Raw genomic sequence first — 22,453 nt, 5'->3', positions numbered from 1 at the left:
CTTCTTTGCAGGGGGCCTAGGGCGACAGAGGCTGATGAAAAAAATTGATCCCAGCCACAAAAAGGAAAGAACAATACCTGTAAGACTTTGAGAATCGTGATCTTGACTTGACTCTTGTGGACAGTGCTGGCACTGAGGCTCCCCGAGGGTCCCACACAAAAGCCATGTGTGAAGGAGGTGCCGGGGTTGCTGGAGACAGAGGCAAGTCAGAGTGGGTGCAGAGCCCTGGGGCAGGGGGGCCCCTGGAGGAGCAGTAGGCACTTGTGGCCAAGGGCAGGCATTTCCTCTGAGCCTGCTCTGGGCTGCCAGCGAGGTGGCAGGTGGCTGAAGCACAGCTAGAAGAGATGGCCGGGACTTCCTGCCTCATGACACTTGCCCTTTGCGACACAGCTTGCTTCACTCCGACTTCATCTCATTAATAACATGAGAAACGCTCCCTTCAAAATTTGTTTTTAAATATAGCCCTGATTAAACAGCACAGTCACATGCCACTCCTGGAAAGCACAACACACACAAGCGTACACACACACACACACACACACACACACACACACACACACACACGGGCATGACTGAAGTGGGTAAGCCTTTATATCAAGTGTGAAGTTTAGGGAAAAAGAAAGGAAACAAAGGCCTTTGTTTGTTTTTTTTTTTAAGTAAATACATGCCCATGACTGGGAAATTCGACACAGATTTACTAATTTTCACACAACTAGCTGCCAGATGTCATGTTTCTTATTTCAACTTCTCTTAGAAACAGGGATGAACAGTTATTAGTAAACCCTCCACAAGGATTTAACAGTCTCTAAATACCAGGGCCTCCCTGCAAGTCAGCTTGAGAAGAAAACAGGCAGATCACTTTCAACACTTCTGGCAGCTTTTCCCTCAAGGAGATACTGCGTCACCTTGGAGAGTGAAGTGTAACGCATGACTTTGACGGTAACAAAGATCAATTTTCTTCTTCGTTTTCTGTTCCCTAGAAATATTTCTTAACTCTATGATAAGTCCCTTAAAACAATCTTCTTTCAAGTTAAACAAATGATGAAAAGCCACACAGAGCCCTTCACACATTTTACGAGTCCAGCACATCTCGGTGAGGCATCTATTTGAAGACAGTGTGCTCCAGGAGTCCCAGGGACCCAGTACCATCATGGCTCCTTACCACCAGTGCTATTTAATGTTAACAATGCTGTGTGATTCCATCAGTCCCTGTCTAAACATTGCCCTGCTGGTGACCTCAACTGTAAACCAAGGCAGAACTCCACTTCTCCAGGATAAGATTAGAGAGGTTTGGAATGCCCAGCAGTGATTTAACCCCCTCTGGACTGGGCAAAACTGACCAACAGTTGTGTTTGGTGATCACCACCACTTTGGCCAAATTTTGAGACCCCCCTGAGAGCCCAATCTATCTCATATACCCAAGGGGTCCAAAGTATTCTCACAGTTTTGGTAAAAGCTCAAGTCAGTCAACATGACACTTTTTTTTCATGATGGCATCCAGCACATCAAGGGTTCCTGAGAACACAGGTTTCAAATCAGCCTTGGGGATGAGTAATAGAACGTGCTTTTATGGTTTCACCTCTTTGTTATCTGACGGATGGGTTAAAAGAGTGGGTGAGTGATAGCTGACTGAACAGCAGCGACCTCGGAGGAGCCAAGAGTTCAAAAACAAACATATTCTCTCTGAAATCAACTAGCAGGATTTTAATGCTTCACAAACTACATCTTTTTCTGCCTTTGTATTTGGATCCTCATGTCACAAGAGCAATATGAGTGCTCATCTTGGTGGTAGTCTTTGAAAGGATTGAGAAGGAGCCCATACTTACACCGGTCTGCATTTCTTGGTGTGTTAAATTCCACTATTAGCACGTCACTCCATTATTCTATTAAATTTCCATGTCAGGAAAGCTCTTGGGAAATGCAAACGTTTCTGGCAGAGTTGACACAGAGCTGAACAACTTGGTCTGTAGTGGAATGGCTTCATCCGAGACTGAAGCCAGACAGTGGGAAAAAAAAATTGGGCGTCTGGGTGAGGAGGGTGGATGTCGCTGAAAACTGGTGAGGGGTGGAATGGCATGAAGGGAGAGAAGAGGGTAGACAAAGAACAAACAAGAGAACAGGAGGGAAGGTCCTGGCAAAGATTTACTTTTGTACTTTCCATGCAATACAAAGATCTCATTTTATTCAGTGGCATTTCAAATTTTGTAGATCAAAAAGTGTTACTGGTTTTTAACAATGAAGGCTACAGTCCATAAACACAACATTGGGGGCAGAAAAATATCATTTTCATTGTTATTCCAAATGCATTTGTCATGGAAAGATGGACCCTATCTTCCCATTCAGGCTAAAGTCAGCAACAGGCAGGTATTTTGACTAAAACTTGTTTTTGTCCACTCTAATTTACTTTTGAAAAGAATGTTCTGTTAATTGATATCTAGCTGATAAAATACATGGGGATAATAATAATGCACGATGGAGGTATTACAGAATGTCTACGTTTTTCTGCAAGAAATGTATATTGAAGAGATGCAAAGTTGTCTTTTTCATTATCACCCAAAGATTTCCTCCCGCCCTCCGCTTCTCGAAAGCAGACATCTGGAAAAGTTAAACATGATCAAAACAACAGAACTATGAATGTGAAATGATGACCGGGAAAATGGAAACTTGGATCCTTTTTTTCCTAATGCGAAATTAGATGAAGTTACAAGGAGTATCTGCCAGTGTTGATGCTATTTTTCTCCTTAAATAATTACTCAAACACCTCCATCTAATTTCTCCTGTATAGCTAGGCATAATCTCTGTTAGGTGACCAGGTCTCAGCAAAGTGACAGAAATACACTGTTTACTTCTGAGATTAATAATGAGCAAACTTAAGTTTTAACTTTGATTTTAATGCTTTAAGTATAACCATTAATATCATTTTCTAGGACTAGCTAGTATTTCACAGAACTTCACAAACATGAGAATTTAGGCAATCGGAAACAATATAAAGGTTAAATAAAATATTTACTAGGATGAATCTTTGCTGTCATTTATCTTTCAAGCAGCTGTTTTCCCTGGAAAAGGAAATGGCAACCCACTCCAGTATTCTTGCCTGGAGAATCCCATGGACAGAGGAGCCTGGTAGGCTACAGTCCATGGAGTCGCAAAGAGTCAGACACAACTCAGCAACTTCACTCACTCACAGCTGTTTATAAATTTCCCTTCTCGTGTACTAAACGGTAGAGAAAGAAATGAAATAGAAATCTTTTGAATATTTTAATTTCTGTCCTATTAGTAAGCATTTATTTTCCAGAAGTTTCAGGAAAAGCATGATTGAATGTCAAGGAGAAATGTTTCATCTCTAAGACAAACTCTTCTTTTGCAAGTTGGAAATTAAACTTACATCCCAGGGAAAACCAGATTCTTTAATCTAAACTTTGCTTTCACCCAGGTGTTATTCACTTCATTCTTAACCTCCCTAAAATCGCAAGAAAATGCCCATCTCCTGCCAGTAATGTAGCTTTTATGTTTTGCGGACCTCTAAATAAGGAACCTTTGCCCCTTGAACATTTCTGCAATTTTGGTTTGATTCCAGATGTTAAAATGGCAAATTTAAGGCTTGATGTTTGATACAAATTCAGAATTTCCTTTATAGGAGATAGCTTGTTGTTTCTTTGTCCCTAAGTTGTGTCCCACTCTTGTGTGACCCCATGGACTACAGCCTGTTAAACTCTTTTGTCCATGGGATTTCCCAGGTAAGAATACTGGAATGGGTTGCCATTTCCTTCTCTAGGGGATCTTCCTGACCCAGGGATTGAACTTGCATCTCCTGCATTGGCAGGCAGATTCTTCATGGCTGAGTCACCAGGGAAGCCCATAGGAGATAGTTACTATGAATCAATTTTGAAAATCCTAAATTTAAAAGTAGGAGAATTTAAATATAATCACATAGCACTTACTTACACACCAAGTCACTATTGGAGAGGTGGAAGGGGAAGGTTTAAGCTAAACTTCAGAGACACCAAGAGTTACATTAGTGGGGTTGTATGATGTTGAAATACTCTGCCTCAGGAAACCAGAGCAGACGGAGATATGGGTTCAAGATAATGCTGTATTTTGAAATAGTTGCTGGTTGCAAACTCAAAGGCAGCAGAGTTTAATGTGGAAGCAAACAGCTTCATTTTCATGTTATCATTTATCTCTGATAATAGTTTCATTATAACAATTCTATTTTCAGGGTGATCTGTTGCAAAAGAGTATGCAGAAAGGAAATTTAACAACTGGATTTAACACACTTCTGAAAACCTATTCATTCAGTATAAGTAATTTTGGTTTAAATAAGGCTTATTACATTAATACACTATCGTGATCAACTATCACTTATTATTCCAAATGGAAATGCTGAAAAATTATACTAACATTTTCTTTGAATTGCTTTCAAATAGTCATTCTAAATCTTATATGCATTACTTGATTCAGAGGTCAATCATTCCATGTTCTGAAAGAAAGGAAACTGTTCTGAAAGTTTTTTTATGAGCTGTAATACAGTGGAGTGCTAACAGAATTGAGGGTAACCCATAGTCTTAAGAGCATTAAGAAAGCATATGCTACATTTTAAGCAGCTTCAGATGTACCCTTTATTCATACATGCTCCAGGGCACAAGTGGAAATAAAATGTAATTAAATAGCTAAAATTATTATTAATTTTGTTAAAGAAGTTTTTAAAGCTTTAAAAATATGTATAGTTGATTTACAGTGTCTTGCTAGTTTCAGTTATACATATGCATACATCCTTTTTAAATACTTCTTTCCATTATGATTTATCACAGGATACTGAATACAGTTTCCTGTGCTAGGCACTAGGACCTTGTTTATCCACTCTCTATGTAATAGTTTCCTTCCGCTAAGCTCAAACTCTCAATTCATGCTCCCCCTATTCTTCCTCCCCCTTGGCGGTCACCAGCCTGTTCTCTAAGCTTGTGAGATTGTTTCTGTTTTATAGATAGGCTCATTTGTGTCGTATTTTAGATCCCACATATGAGTGATATCACATGATGCTTTGTCTATCTGACTTACTCCACTCAGTATGATAATCTCTAGGTTCCATCCATGTTGCTGCAAACTGCATTATTTCATTCTTCCTCGTGGCTGAGTAGTAGTCCACCGTATATATGTATCACATCTTCTTTGTCCATTCATCTGTCAATGGACATTCCGGCTGTCTCCAGGTCTTAGCTATTGTGGATAGTGCTGCTGTGAATATAGGGGTGCATGTATCTTTTTCAATTATAGCTTTGTCTGGATATATGCCCAGGAGTGGGATTACTGGAGCATATGGTGATTCTATCTTTAGTTTTTTGAGGACCCTCCAAATTGTTTCCCATAGTGGGGGCACCAACGTACAATCCCACAAACAGTATAGGAGAGTTTCCTTTTTCTCCAGATTCTCTCTAGAACTTGCCATTTGAAAATAGCTAAAATTATTAAGAGAGAGAATAAAATAAATGGCAAGATGCATGATTAAATATAAAATAAAGAAGACTAAATTTTGAATCAAAATACTTTGTTAAACACTCAAGTTTTCTATCTACATATTTTAGGAATGTTTTATCAATTTGGAAGACAATTAGGTCAAGCCCTTTCTATATAATGAGGCTCTGAGTTCTTTCTAAACACTTGGGTAAATGGGGGGGTGAGAGGAAAAAATAGGGAGGAAGAAATAAGAGGGAAGGGAAAGACGTTTTATGTTTCTTAAGTGCCTAGTAAGTAACTAACAAAGTCTTAGGAGGGTTTTCGTATTTTTTTTTAAGTAATTAACAGGAAATACTTCTAAAGTCAAATGCTTCAAAAATTTGAAATTAACAAAGGCTAATCACTTGAAATAAAGAACTAAGCATTATGTTTTTAAATGTGTGCAAAATCTTCTGGGGTCAGTAAGTGTTTGTCTAAATTTCTGTATATGACAATTCTGAGTCAGAAAATTTTTCTTTTCAGTATTGTACTCCTGATTGCAGACCGGAAAAAAAAAAAAAAAAGCCCTGCTTAGTTATTGACAGGTGAGTGCAAGGGTGGATACAGAACTTCAATCTTGAAAGTCACTTCCTCCAGGAAGACTTCTCTGCTTTCCCAGACTAAGGGATGTCTCCATAGCACTTCCTGCACTTCCTCTTTTGTCACTATCAGCACATCTGTAGTTACTTTTTCAATGACTGGCTTCCCTGACTGACCCAAACATCATGAGGACATAAACTCTGCTCTCCTACTGCATCCCTAGTGTATAGAAAACTAAACAAGTCACAATAACTCTGTTTAATAAGTAAATCAATCATCTCAGGACTTCTTGAAAATAAGATGCATCACCTATATTATATTCTTTTATGTTCCTAAACAGGAGCAAAAAAAAATTTTGCCATGGGTAATTTAGGTGGGATTTATCTATTTTCTCTTCCCTTAGATGTACCTTCTGACAAAGCCACACTTGTAGCAATCAATCAAAATAAAATAAAACGAATATTCAACCTAAAAAAATGGATACAAATGAACTCATTTACAAAACAGAAATAGAGTCACAGATGTAGAAAACAAACTTATGATTACCAAGGGGGAAAGGGAGGGAGAGATAAATTGAGAGAGAGAGATTGAAGTATATTCACTACTATATATAAAATGGGCTAATGAAGGACCTACAGTACAGCACAGGGAATTCTACTCAGTCCTCTGTAATAATCTATATGAGAAAAGAATATAAGAAGGAGGGAAGTCCGTATAACTGATTCACTTTGCCACACAGCAGAAACTAACACAACATTGTAAATCAATTATACTTCAATAAAAATGAATTAAAAAAAATAAAACAACAAAATCAGAAAAACACTGTTACTGTTATGACCAAATGAATACAAGCCTGTTCCCAGAATTTTTTTTTTTTTTTTTTTGATGAAACACCACTGGGCAAGTATTCAGGGCAGCCCTAGTAGGGGGAATTAGAGCCACAGTTATGCTACGAACTTGCCATATGACCTTGAGCACTGTTGCCTGATCTTGTGAATTCAGTGTCTTATCCAAATGAGAATCACTGAAAAAACTTTTTAAGATGAATGAATAGAATAATCTACAAAAAAGCTTTTGGAAAACGCCACCCCAAATTTTAGGAATTGCTACTAATGTCAGTAAATGTTTTCGAGAACAAGAAAACTATTTTTCTTACTGTTAGAAACACTTACAGTTTTAAGAACTGTCCTCTAAAATGGTCACTATATGGGCAGGGTAAGTTGGCGTATCATTTAACCAGTTACAGAAGATATCAATCTTCAGTTTTGATGTCCTTTTCTCCTCCCTTATTTGAAATGTTTTTTCCTGTGTGCAAGGACAGAATATCTGGCATGTTTTAAAGATTAATCCTATAGCAAAATTTTAATATTTTATTTGCAAATTAAAAATCTTCTATTGCTTCTATTTAAAAACACTAAAAAAAAAAAAAAAATAAGTAGCAAAGGATTCTACCAAAGTTAGCTGATGGAATTTTTCTCAATTGTTCAAAATCCTGGCCTTCACCTAAATATAGAAACATGACTATTTATTTTTTGAAAACTTATGGGGTCCTGAAGACAGGTTGTTTAATTGGAAAAGCATTCACAGTACTGATTCCAACTCACGCTGCTCTCCTTGTTGACCACGCACCAAATAAGGGCAGAGATGGCCTCTTTCAGTTTTTTAGAACTATGTTAACAGACAAGAAAAGCAGTGATGGAATTACCAGGCTGAGGAAAAAAACTGCTCCCTTGGGAGAAAGAAAAAAGACCCCAAATACCATGGATCCCTAAATAATAACAACCTCATGATTTCAACTTTGGCACTGGGACTTTTTTCCATGACACTATTCAATATCTCTCTAAATCTGGATGTCCATTTATTGGAGCCAATATTCATAAACTCTCCCATTTCTGGGCACTTACTGCTGATATATCATTCCCAGAACCCCTTCTTCAGCCTGACACTCTCTAAGTATTGACTGATTCTGTGAAGCAAATGTCATCACAAGGCTGGGGTTCTTTTTTTTTTAATTCTTTATTTTACTATGACAATGGTGGTGGTTTTTAGTTACTAAATTGTGTCTAACTCTTGCAATCCCATGGACTGTAGCCCACCAGGCTCTTATTTCCATGAGATTTGCCAGGCAAGAATACTGGAGGCTTGGTGGGGTTTAGTCAAGACTTGAGAAGTGACATTATTAATATAATGTCAGTGTTTGTAGCACTGTGTATTGTTCTGGATTTTCTTTCTGTATAGTTTAAACAGAAAAGAAATGAAAACACTTTTCAGTCCATCCAACCAATGCTAGCAGTTCATTAGGAGCTAAAACTGAAACCTGGGTGTTTGAGTAACAGTGAAAGAAAACAGTATATTTTTGTTATTTGTTTTATAACCGGACGCATACAATTTAAGGCACCACTTTCTAGCTATCCCTCAAAAACCACCTAAGACATTCATAACAGACATGTGCACAATCAGGCCATTCACATGGCAAATATAGCAGGTTCTTCCTTCCCTCCCTTCTTCCCCTTTCTCTTTCTGCCCTTCCATCCCCTCATAAGTATATATTAAGCATCTACTGTGTGCCAGGTGAAAGGCCAGATGCACACTGGTGATGGATGGTGAACACAATTATGCCCAAACAGAGCATGAACAAACAGAAGACTGATCCTCAAGGCTTAGAAGAAACTGGACGGGGCTTACGTTTTGAAAAAGTATCAGGGTAGTAGGAAGAGAACAGGTATAAAATATTTATAGAGATGAATAATGACATGAGCTCTTATTTATGAAAAATGTATATAATTAAGGAGAAAGTGAGTTTTCAGATGATCAACACTAAAAACAAATCTAATAATGTAATTTTGGTGAAATACCTTTCAAAGCACCCAGTCCAGGGGAAATATTGCTCCTCTGACAGTCTAGTCTTAATATTATCTCAAACTGGGAAGGGTGCAGGAGAGAGACATTTATAAATAATTTCTTATTTCATACTTAGTGTAGCGCGTGGGTGTAACTCAGTGGTAAGCGGCTAAGGATATAAAGGAAAAATGGTCCCTCTTTATACAGGCTTGAGACTGGGAAAACATCTCACCTCATAAAAACATCTCTGTAACCTCTTGCGGTTAGTGTTTTCTCAATCAAATATATCAATATTGCTCACAACATTAAAACTGACTGTTCCTTGGCATTTCTCTTTTACAGAAAATAGAATGCCATAAACAGGGCAATCAGCTCTGGAATATTCCAGAATAAGCTGATTACAGATTTCTAAAACACAAACTTGAGGAGACATATAAACCTTGTTTCAGAAAAATTGCAGAATATGTTTTTTGCCATATCAAAAAATATATTTTTTTTCCAAAATCATACTATGAAAAATTTCAAAAATTCAGAAAAGTTGAAAGAATTTTATAGTAAACATCTGTGAAGACACCACTTAGGTTCTGACAGTAACATTTAAAAGCTGTTTCTTTAATAAAGGTGATTATCATACTGGACTAGAGCAATGAGAACAGCACTGTTATAATGAGATGCATCTGACAAATTACGTATGGCTTTGTACCTGATGTTGAACTCAATGCTGAGGTCTCTGTGCTTTCATATTGAGTCTGTTTTAAAGGATGAACTCTGTGGGAGAAAGGCAATGTGTTTTTCCTATTCAATGACTGTATCATAAGAAATTTGAATTCCTGAACCTTACTACAAAAGTAAACAAATGATTGCAAAGTAAAGGTTGAAGACTTGCTACAGGATTATGAATTATCAAAATAAATATCCATTTAAGTGATAAAAACTGTCAATCATGAGGTTGCATACACCTTCAGTCCTAGGTAATATGTTTTCTGAATTGTTTCATACAGGCTAATTCCTAGTAAACTGTGAATTCTGTCAGATGATTGGATATTACACAGTTACTGATATTGTACAAAATATCCTATAATATCTATGAAATCAGAGGAGCTGTTCAATACATGGGAACTTTGGTTTTTCTCTGGATTTTTTGTTTCCTTATATTTTTAAATGAATATTATATCAATGCATCAATCTTAGGCCTAAATTGTTAGGGGCAAAAAAGAGGCTCTGTTTTGTAAAAAAAAAAAAAAAGGAAAAATAATTCTAATATCAATGAATCTATTTTCACCTACTATTTCTGATATGTCTGCAGAAAAAGCTTGCTACCTTCTCAGGAATTTGAGATGCAGGTCAAGGTCAAATGACATCATAAAAGTGACAAAGGAAACCTTAGTCTCCATGAAACCAAAGACTCATACGAATAATTACCAAACATTCTCTGTTCATCTTTGGAGTTGGATACTTGAAAAGAATCCAATCAGAAGTAAGTGCTGTAGCGTCATCTGAGAAGCCTTGGCTCTCAGGTATTCCAAGGACTGTGGAGCCTCTCAGATTCAGAGAAATGACTCTTTAGGTACATTTAAGGATATGTATTTGCAACTCTAGTACTAACTTATCACAGGGTTGAATGAAAATGGCAAATACAGCAAAAAAAAAAAAAAACCCACAAATGCATAGAGTGGCACTTTCAAGATCTTAGTGTCAACATTTTGTTAAAAGGGAATTATAAAGTTTGTGCTTGTATACACACACACACACACACAATATGTACACACACAATGGAATATTATTCAGTCATGAGAAAGATGGTGATCCTGCCATTTGTGACAACATAGGTTTGCTCTGAGCACATTCTGTTAAGTGAAATAAGTCCGACAGAGAAAGGCAAATACTGTATGATATCATGCACATGTGGAATCCAAAGGAGTTGAACTCGCGAAAACAGAGAGTAAAATGGGGGTTATAGGGGCTGAGGGGTGGGGAACAAAGAAGATGTTACTTAAGGGTACAAGTTTGCAACTAGTAGCTAAAGAAATCCTGGTGTTCTGATGCACAGTACAATGATTATAAACAATATTATACGATAAACATCAAACTTTCTAAGAGACTAGATCTTAACTATTCCCATCACAGAAAAGAAATAATAATTATATAACATGAAAAAAGGTACATTATAAGCTACTAATACTAGATAGACTCTAGTTTCTCATGAAAAGCATTTGTCAATTAATATAATTAATAAAAATATACACCAAAATATTGACAAGGTTGTCTCTGGTTAGTAGGATGATAGGCTTTTTTGAACATTCTTTTCTGCAATGTTCAAACTGTCTACAGTGCATAGGGATTATTTTTTATAATTAGATAAAACTAAATGTGTGCTACTAAAATCCTTGAATACTCAAGTTTCTTTTTTTCCCACCAGGAGTGTTAGACTTTTAACTTGATTAAATTTCAACCAAAGGTCATGAATAAAAACTTTTGAATTCATGTTAAACATGTCTCATAGGTTACACATTGCTGAGATGTTAAAGGGTCAGAGAGAGAAGTACAGGGAAGCCAGAAAACACACACACCATTTAATGTCTATGATGATATGATTTAAAATCAAATTAGAAGCAGCATGATGTGGTCTGCAGCTATTTAACTAGAGAAGACAGAGCAGTCTGCCTCCTGGAGGTAAAAGAGCCCTGGCCAGAAAACAAGCAAAAAGAGAGAGAGACCAAGCTCTTCGTAGGTTTAGGGACCCAGCTCATGCCAGGGTACAAGATATTCTATGAAAAGAGCTAGATGTATGCATAGCTCCCCCTTGTGAAGAGAGGTTGTCAGGACTCTTTTGCATTGCATTGTTTAGTCTCTAAGTCATGTCTGACTCTCTCACAATCCCATGGACTGTAGCCTGCCAGACTCCTCTGTCCATGGGATTTCCCAGGCAAGAATACTTCTCCAGGGGATCTTTTTGACCCAGGGATCGAACCCGTGTCTCCTGCATTGCCAGGTGGATTCTTTACCACTGAGCTACAAGGGAAGCCCACCACGACTGTGCCTTCATCCAAAGAGCCAAGAGCTTCAGTTAGACCTACAGGGCATTTGCTTAGCCTTCATCATCTGGGAACTGACTTCCTGTCTTTCCATACAGAGAGTGCATATGTGGTATCCCAGACTTGGTATCCTACTTCTCTACAATTAAATGTGTACATAAATATTCCACATGGTTGTGTTTCTTGACATTTAATGTTTCAAAAATAACCTCCCCAAGGTAGAAAAATCAGCACGCGTGTTCATCCCCATTACTTCACACACTTGCTCTCTTGCTCTAACGAATACTGTTCTTCCATCTGACAAAAGGCAACTGAATATTGAAAACTGAGGCTATGTTTAAAATCAAATATTGTCCATTCATCTTAAAAATAGAGAAGCACTTAATTACAAAATGTTAGTATGGTTCTGAGGACCATTTGGAAATATACTAGTCCCCTGAAACTTTACATGATAATGACTGATAAAAAATGCTATCCTTTCAGGCATGTGGGAATTAAGGACATTTTTTTCTATGCTTGGATTAGCTCTTAGAATAAAAACCTTATTGATGTAAATGATTCCACTGGTTTACATTATTACAATGATTTGGATAACTGCACAGCAGGAAACGTTAAATTCTGGATGCTTCCTGCAAAAAAACTGAAATTACTCTGGAAGGTGATACAATGTATGGCAAGAAGAGCTGTGTTTTATCTGATATACAGTCTCATTCAAAATGAGAAAAAATGATTTGTTTTCACACTCAGTTGAATAACTGATTGGAAGTACGTATAGTCTCTGTTTTGCCTGTGATTGGCTCTCCTAGCTAATTAATGAGGATCTCCATTATCTCTACTCACTTTCTTCCTCAAACTCATACAAAACATGTTTTTGAGCCAGGCAAGTGCATAGTATGGCTGAACATACACTAGTGTTAAAAAGGTATAAAAAAAGAACAGAATAATGTCATTTGCAGCAACATGGATTTAACTAGAGGCTATTACATTAAGTGCGAGTAGGTGAGAAAGAGAAAGACAAATACCATATCACTCATATGTGGAATCTAAAATATGACACAAATAAACCTATCCACAAAACAGAACCAGATTCACAGACATAGTGAACAGACTTACGGTTGCCAAGGGGGAGAGGAGGAGGGAGAGGGATGGACATGGGGTTGGGGTTGCAAACTATTATGTTTAGAATGGATAAACAGCAAGGTCCTAATGTATACCACAGGGAACTATATTCAATATCCTGTGATTAAACCATAAGGAAAAGGAATATATTTTTTAAAAAGAATGTATATAAAAAAGTAATGTCACAAACACACTGTTATATTTAAATGGATAACCAACAAGGACCTACCGTATAGCACATGGAGCCTGCACAGTGTTGCGTGGCAGCCTGGATCGGAGAGGGGTTTGTGGGAGTATGGATACATGTATATATATGACTGAGTCCCTTGCTGTTCACATGAAACTATCACAACATTGTTAATCAACTATACTGCAATACAAAATACAATGTTAAAAAACAAAAAAGTGACAATACCAAAGAGTGGCTTGGCATGACCTTCCATAATCTCTAGTTTCTCTAAAGTGAAAGTGAAAGTCACTCAGCCGTGTCCGACTCCTTGCCACCCCATGGACTATACAGTCCATGGAATTCTCCAGACCAGAATACTGGAGTGGGTAGCTATTCCCTTCTTCAGGGGATCTTCCCAACCCAGGAATTGAACCCAGGTCTCCCACATTGCAGGTGGATTCTTTACCAGCTGAGCCACCAGGGAAGCCCAAGAATACTGGAGTGGGTAGCCGTTCTCTTCTCCAGGGGATCTTCCTCAGCCAGGGATCAAACCCAGGTCTCTAGCATTGCAGGCAGATTCTTTACCAGAGGAACTACCAAACCACCCCAAATAACGTAGAAAGGAAAAAGTAGAAAGGAAGAACAACATCCTTCTTATGCAAATGTAGATTCAAGACAAGCTCCCAAGACCCTCTTCTTTCCAGTCAAATTGTCATTACTCCTTGGGCTGCTGCTGCTGCTAAGTCGTGTCAGTCGTGTCCGACTCTGCAACCCCATGGACTGCAGCCTACCAGGCTCCTCCATCCATGGGATTCTCCAGGCAAGAGTACTGGAGTGGGTTGCCATTGCCTTCTCCCCTTGGGCTACTACTCTCTAGAAATTTTGCTGCAGCCTCTGTTAAAATCTCAGACTGTTCACTGCTGAGCACCATGTTCACATGGAAAAAAGAACATGAGGTAGAGAAGGAAGGAACAAATATATGTACGAACCAGCCCATATGTAGACCTGTGACTTCACACGGGCTTGTCAAAGACCAACACCTCCCAGCTGCAGCTCCACCCCTGACATTTTCCCTGTTTTCAAAATAGCATGTTTTCCCCCTTGTTGGACACTGACATTTGGATGTATAATAGTCTTAGGTTGAATTGCTCCCAGGCTGGCGTGCTGCAGTCCACGGGGTCATGGAGGGTCAGACACGACTGAATGACTGAACTCAACTGAACTGAGAGATGCAGCAAAATCTTGGCACAGATACTTTATTTGGAGAGGTGGCAGGGAGGTAATTGTATGAAATTAGAGGTTGGGAAAGTGGGGCAGGGAGGGACAAGAATCAGTGACGTATGCATCAGTGAGCAGGTGATCACAGTGAGCACATGGAAATCCAGCTTCTTGGGGACTGCTTTGAGTGACCGTACACACACGCCTCGGGCTCGTCCCACCGAAGCAAGCGGAATGTGTGGTGTGTAAGCATACTCTGTTCTTTAAATGTCTGAGGACAGACCTGGGAGTGCTTAGTCACAAGCCCTCTGGGCAGCCCACACACAGTCTAGCAAGCTCCTTTGAACAGAGAAAGTTCCCAGCTGCCCAGATGCGAAGTCGACGGAGCGCACAGGCTGTGTGTCACGGGTGCAGGCGGACTCTGGGGTGGGTCCTGGGGGGAGGGGGCAGGGCGTGAAGCCTCTGCCCACAAATATGCTTCCCAGTGCCCACACTGAATTTTAGGTTCCCATTCCAGCACCTTGCCACTAAATCAGTGTTTTCCTTGTCTTTCCTCAACTCGGCAAATGAAAATACAAGTTGGTTTTTTTTTTTTTTTTTTTTAGTTTTCTCAGGCCCAAACCCTTGAATCATCTTCAACTCATTTCTTTTTTCCTTTCCCCATGTGAACATTCATCATCACACGCTGTCAGCTCTGTTTTCAAACTGGAGCCAGAATCATCCGGTCACTTGGCACCACTTCGACGGCCACCACTCTGGTCCAGGTCACCATTGTCTCTTGCCCAGACTACTGAAGTGGCTTCTTGACCATTCTTTCCTGCTTCCGTCCTCATTCCAAGCCTATTCTCAGAATACTCAGAGTGATTCTTTGCAAATGTACGTCATTTCTCTGCTCAAAACCCTCTTCTGTTTCCCACTTCATTTGGGATAAAATCCAAACTCTTCATCATGGCTTACAAAAGTCCTTTCCGATCGCCCTAATCTCTTTTCCTTCTCCTCTTCCTGGCTTACTGGGTTCCACCCACGTGGTTTCACCCAGGAACCACTGTGCTTCTTGAACACAACATGCCCGCTCCGACCTCGGGACCTTTGTTATTTCTTCTTCCAAAAACACTCTTGCTTCAGACATCAGCATGGTCCTTTCATTTTGTTAAGATCCCAATGTCAGTTTATAATAGAGATGGCAACCCATTCTGACTGTTCAATCTAAAATATCACTGCTGTCGTTCTTGTTTCTTTACTTGGTGTTGTTTTTCTTCACAGAACTTATCGTCATGACATACTGTATATCTTGTATATGTATTTCACAATGTCTATCCTTCGCCAAACACAAAAATGAAATTTCGTTAGAATAGAAACTCAGCTTTGTTTCCTGCTGATGCCAGTAACTAATAGGGTCTGTTAGTGGTAGGGGTTCAATATATATTTGCTAAGTGGATGAACTCACTGATCTGACAGCCATTCGAGATAAATATTGATGGTTATTAACCAATAAGTATCTGTCACTGGCATTGTCCTTTGACAAATTTATACAAGCAGTCACTACTCTTCAGAAGCCTAATATATCCAATGCACAAGATGATAAGCTGTACCCCATGCATGGTAAATCACCAGAATTTGGAAGGGAGATTATTATGAAGAGGGGTCATTAGGAAAAGGTAGGAAGAAAAGATTTATACTGGATTGCGCAAAACTTTGACTGTTTTGTTAGGAGCAGTACCTTTGTTCCATTTAAAAGCAAAGAATCATCAAGAGTTTCTGAGCAAGGGAGTGAAATAATGAAAGCAGAATTTTAGAGCAATTGATGTTGGCTCTATTCCACAAGGATTTGAGCAGGGAAGACTGGAGCCAGGAGATGAATGTCATGAACTTTTCCACGTCAAATCCGCATTCATCTCAATGTTGGAGATGTTGGCACATATAATGAATATAGTTTATTTTTTAAACCCAGCTTCATTCAAGTTAGTTGACATACAAAAGTTGTACATATATAAAGTATAAATTTGATGAGTTTGTACACATATATACAGCCATGAAACCGTCCACATAAATAAGGTGATAAATATATCCATCACCTCCAAAAGTTCCCCTGTGCCTCTTTGGTTTCTGGATTTGTGCAAAGTTTTAAGTGCACAATATAGCATTGTTAACTATAGGCACTATATCGTACAGCAGGTCTCTAGAACTCATTCATCTTTTGAAGATAGTTTTTAGACAACTGTATTACTGTGTGCTTTTCATGATCAAATAGGAACCTGTGTGTCCATACGGTGAATGTTAACTAATATGCTTCAGCTGCGAAAAAGTGTGCCTATGGTTTCTCTAGAACGGAAAGTGAACCTGCTGAAGGTGTGAAAGACTCAGACGCATTCTCCTTCATGTTACCTGAGAACTCATAAATAAGGTAGTGACAAAAGGTAAGGTTGGACAGAAATTTGCTGCGGGTTAGCTGGTGAGCTAAACATGAGTAAATGACAATAACTATGCCGAAGGCATCTGTAATGACTGGAATTATTCTTCATTTTAATTTGCTTCTTCTCTAGGAGCTAATGCATATTGAAATCTTCCTTTTTCTGAAACTGTGCTGTCAAGAACAAGAGTGCTATGTGCTCTGTGTTCTACTTGGCTATGAACTTCCTGGGGCCATGTAATCCCGGGATTGCCCAGCGCAGCAGGAACTAAATAAACGTATGTTCAATGAACCCCTCAGACCTCTTAGAAACCAGACCCCTGGGAAATTTCATTATTTTGTTTTAAATTTTGCTATTCCTTCTTGTAATGAATATTTAATTCTGCTTTGTTCAAGATAGGATTAAAGGCTTCTCTATTTCCTTTGGTAATTAGTTTATGTAAACCAAGTCATCCATTTCCTCACCTACCCATGGACAACAGCTGGTGCTTAAATGTTCACAACTTTATTTGACCTTGATATGTGTGATATATATTTTTATATACTGATATATATATATATATATCAGTGGCTGAACTGAATATATATATATTCTCAGGTGGCTCAGTGGTAAAGAATCTGCCTGTCAGTACAGGAGACACAGGAGCCCTGGGTTGGGAAGATCCCCTGGAGGAGGAAATGGCAACCCATTCCACTATTCTTGCCTGGACAGTATTCCATGGACAGAGGAGGCTGGCGAGCTACAGTCATGGGGCTGCAAAGAGTCAGACATGACTGAGTACACACAAATGCATACTGATTATATATATATATATACACACACATATATATGTATATATATGTGTGTGTGTGTGAGTATGTATCAGTGTATATACATATATGTATATGTTTATGCATATATAAGTATATATAAACCAGTATCATTTGAGAATATAAACTAGTAAATGTCAGGGTCTGATATAAGTTTGTGAAAAATTCTATATGATTGATTCTATCAGTTTGTGTTAAAAGTCAATTTAGTCCAAAAGTTAAAAATAAAGAGAAAATTGTATATAGAGAAAATTAAGTCCTAAGAGTTGTGTGACGCTATTAGGTTGTCCCAATTCCATCTTTTAATGCAGTCCATCAAATTATTCTCCAGGTAAACATGTGAACATGGCCCTCAATCTCCTAGGTACTAGGGATTAAAAGCTCCAAGAAAACTCACAGAATCCACAGTGAATGAAGAAAATAATTACTCCATAGAGCGCAACTTTTGCGCCTGTGCTCATATTATGTTTACACTTTCAGATACCCTCTTTTTTACAGAATTATTGACTATAGGCACGATGCTACAACTAAGATATCCTTTTATAAAATAAAAAAGATAAAATATATATTTTCAGTAAAAACATTCATGCTACTAAAAATGTCTTGAGGAGAAGCTCACCTGACAATAGTGTCAAATTTGTGCTTTGTGACACAAGATTGTGCTGTTTTTGCCAATATTATTTATGGAATTTCCTTTGATAGTCTATGCAAAGCCAGTTCTGAGGAACTGTGTGCTCAGGGCAAAGTCCAATTTAACATGTTTCATTCTCCCATTTCTATCTTTAGCCCCTCTCCATAGGCACTGTGAAATTCATTAGCAGGGAAAGGCCAGGGCACCAGGCAGATTGTGAAGGGAGGAAGGATCAGAGGAGGGTGTGTGAGGGTGTGTGTGTGTGTGTGTGTGTGTGTGTGTGCCTCTTGTAAATGTTCTGATTTACCACAGTCTACAGAGCTAACAGGGGAGCTCTTTGCTAAAACTTAGCACCCCAGGCCTTTCTAGAAGGCTCTTCTTCCTTTGCTGGTCTTCTTTCCCCTTACTGCCAGCTAAGTGCACTGGCAACTCAACCACAACACAGAAATCTGTCCTTACAGGCCTAAAAAAGTGACTTTACTGATGTGTCTGCCTAACAATCAATAATTCATTTAAATGGATTTTCTGATGCATAAAATAATAGGCTTTTCTTATAACCTGCTGACTTTTACCAGCATTGACCTAAAAATCATTCTCCCAAAAAAGCTGTGAGAATGCTGAAATAGTTTTTTGTTTGAACAACATTTATTTTTTATGACTATATAAATGATGAATAGAAAAGCTGAAAAAATGAAGAAAAGTTGGAAAATGCAGAAAAATAAAAGAAGAAAAGAAAGATCAACCATAGCCAGAGGTAATGATTGTTAAGTCATGTAGCTCATTTTTCCTCATCTTTATATGTATGTACATACATAATATATACATATGCACTAATTTTAATATTCAATTCAGATTTTAGTGTACATGATTTTGGATTCTGCTTTGCTTTTAATGTTATATTATAAGCAACTTCCCATATCCTTAAAGGTACTTGAAACTATTTTTAATGGTTGATCAGATTATATTTTCTAATATCAAAATTTATTTAAACATTATTTTATGTGGCAGAGTTAGATTATATAAAGGTTTTCAATATTATAATTTCATGGTAAATATCTTTAAAAATAAATCTTTTTAACATTTCAGATTACTTTCCTAGGCCAAATACCTACAAGTAGAATTACTAGGTTAAAGAATAGTAGTATTCTTGAAGTTGAGCCCCCTGATGATATTTCATAATCTTTATGAAATAAAACCCTCAACTGAGTTCAAAAATCATATGCATTATTTTATCGTGACTTTTTCTAAGGATTTGTAAAACACAATATAATTGAATATAACTTATTTATTACAAAGAGGACTCTCACCACATGAAAATTAGTCAGAACCTGGGGCAATCAAAACATGATTCTTCTTTTATAAAATGGAAAATATTCTGCTATATAAATCCTCAATTTTGGCCACATTTTATGAAAAGTCCAAAAGCAAGCTGGCAAAAAAAAAAAAAAAAAGGACATATGGCTATTATTACAGCAACACAGAGTTGGTCAACCGCTTCAAGTTCTTGTGGCTGGTGAGGTCACTGGAACTGCAGGCCAACATTTCTGACAAATTATGCACATTGAGGTCACAGCACTTGACTCGAGGCAGTTTTTCATAATTGTAGAGTTCTGTTTACAAAAGGTCCTTGACTTAAAAAAATATCCTTTTGTGCCCTCTAGTGTTTAAATCCATCCAAACTTTTCAGAAATTTATAACTTATTTCTAAACTAGAGCTGAACGCCATTTCATTCCTATTTATACCAGGGGTTTATCTACAGCAGAAGGTGGACAATATATACACTATTCCAAAATTTTTAGATTACTTAAAACTTTTCATTTCATTTCATTTCAAAACCTATCACAGGGCAAAGCCTACCCACGACTTGTTTTTGTAAATAAAGCTTTATTGAAACAGACTATGTTCATTCACTACATTTTGGTCTATGGACAGCTATCTTTGCTTACAGTAGCAGAGTTGTATCACAGAGACATTATGTCCTGCCAAGTATAAAATATTTACTACCCAGCTCTTTACAGAAAGATTTTACTGATTTATCCCTGGATTAAAGAATCTCTCTGACACAAAGTGGCAGAGAGAAAAAAAAAGAAAACATGTATTTTTCTAATGATGTCATGACTTTTTACAATGTCTTTTAATTCAATTTCTTTCCATCGAACACAGAAATACTAGTTAAAATAGAGTAGCTGCTGCTACTGCTGCTGCTAAGTCGCTTCAGTCGTGTCCGACTCTATGTGACCCCATCGACGGCAGCCCACCAGGCTCCTCTGTCCCTGGGATTCTCCAGGCAAGAATACTGGAGTGGGTTGCCATTTCCTTCTCCAATGCATAAAAGTGAAAGTGAAGTCTCTCAGTCATGTCCAACTCCTAGGGACCCCATGGACTGCAGCCCACCAGGCTCCTCCATCCATGAGATTTTCCAGGCAAGAGTACTGGAGTGGGGTGCCATTGCCTTCTCCAAAGAAGCCTTGTCAATTGCTTTGTGGTTCAAGTACCAAATTTATATTTCCTCAGTGAAAATGTCTGCACGTCTACTCTAAGTGATAATGTTGACTCCTTCTTGTGGACTTTGATACTGATATAATTGTATCAATGAGACCAGAACAAGATCCAAGTTCTTTACCCATCAGGTCCAGGGGCTCAAGAACTCTCTTGCCTCCTAAGCTACATCATTTCTTTGATTAGGTAGAACTTAGACTAGTAGGTTTATTTACCCATCTCTCTTTATTTTTAGACATTTAACATTAAGGCTTACAATTGCTTTTACAAACAGGTACAGTATATCTAGAATAAAGCAAACATATTATTTACAATTAACATGGCTTTTACTTCAGTTTTATGCTTGATTAAAAGCTCATACAATCACTTTTTCATACATGAACAAAACCATAATGTACAATAATAAGGCCACAGTCCTGTCTGGGCAACTTAACAGGCTACCTTCCTCCCCTAGTACAAATGCCTAGTACAAAGCCCCTCTGATATTTTATATTCTCGTCTGTGTCATGAGATTTACTGAAACTTCCTTCATATCAGAAATGGTTAATTATAGTTCATTAGAGTTTTTTTCACATGGTTTTCAGGGAGTGGATATATTTCATTGTTTTCTAATTTAAAATTTGTCTTCTGGTTCAAAATGGTCATAGACACTTCTTTTTCAAAGATATACATCAACAATACCCTGGCCATAAATTTTGTGCAACAGAAGAAAACACACTAAGTACTTAGAAAAGTAAATGAAAACAGTCTCTGGCTGATTGCCGCTGCTCACGAAAAAGCATCTTATTTTTCTGACAGGCATTCATGGTCACCGTAGATTATATGCCTAGACCTGAAGATTGCTGCCCTTCTCAGGCTTATAGTTTCTCAGTGATTTCATATTATCTACTCTTCTATGCCTCACACTCCCAATATACTCTCTGTCCTTGTATCTGACATAGAAATAATTGAAACACAAACCCCAAAACAAATCCTGAATAGACTTTATGGAATCACATACTTAAAACTCTTAATCAGATAAATTAAAGCCACAATGCTACCTTTCAAATATTGATAACCACCACCACCACCACCACAGAATACACAGTAAAACATCATATTTTATGCTCAATGTTAAAAGCAATTAAAATAAAACTCAGGAAAAAAGTGACACCATACCTCTATTCCATAATCAAAATAATTTCCAAACTTACCTGCAAAAGAAAAAAAAAAGATCAGTAAATCTCAAATCAGAATGAATTATAGTTCTTTTTTCTTTAGCAAATTAGACAAATTTGTCATCATAAACATAGCTAATCCTTAATTATCACCATGTGAATTAATCTCTGTAAATAAAGCTTTCTAGTTCTTGTAGATGCTAACAGGGCACACACTGATGTCCTCTAAGGCCAACTCTCTTCATGAAGAGAGTCCTTTTCCATGCATCTCTGAACCTAGTAGATGAGTTTTAGATCAAAAGCTTAAATAATTCCCTGGACCCAAGAAATTTGTAAATTACAAAACATATTCTGGGAGTCAAATATAAACAATGGGGAAAATGTTTCAGAATCAGACCGACCTGTCATTAAATCCCACTTCTACAGCTTGAGAACTCAAGTCACATGCCCCTGTGAGACTCAGTATTCTCTTCTGTAAAGTGAGGACATTATAGTTACCAAGTTAGACTATTCTGAGCATTAAATGAGGT

General features: G+C 37.8%; 1 protein-coding gene across 19 annotated transcripts in view; it reads right to left on the bottom strand.

Annotated features, from left to right (window-relative positions):
* PDE4D (phosphodiesterase 4D) overlaps positions 1-22,453 on the bottom strand; it is a 1,602,952-nt gene that overhangs the window by 383,892 nt on the left and 1,196,607 nt on the right. The window contains exon 1 of one of the 19 annotated variants that reach the window (XM_019982751.2): positions 78-21,895. The exons of the other annotated variants lie outside the window; for them this stretch is intronic. Coding sequence (XP_019838310.2) covers positions 78-367 — 290 coding nt within the window. The 5' untranslated portion in view covers positions 368-21,895. Of the gene's footprint in view, positions 1-77; positions 21,896-22,453 lie in introns of those variants that run through there. 19 annotated transcript variants of the gene reach the window in all.

This window comes from Bos indicus, chromosome 20 (assembly GCF_029378745.1).
Source record: "Bos indicus isolate NIAB-ARS_2022 breed Sahiwal x Tharparkar chromosome 20, NIAB-ARS_B.indTharparkar_mat_pri_1.0, whole genome shotgun sequence".
Taxonomy (NCBI): domain Eukaryota; kingdom Metazoa; phylum Chordata; class Mammalia; order Artiodactyla; family Bovidae; genus Bos; species Bos indicus.
This window is presented reverse-complemented; position numbering and strand designations above follow the sequence as displayed.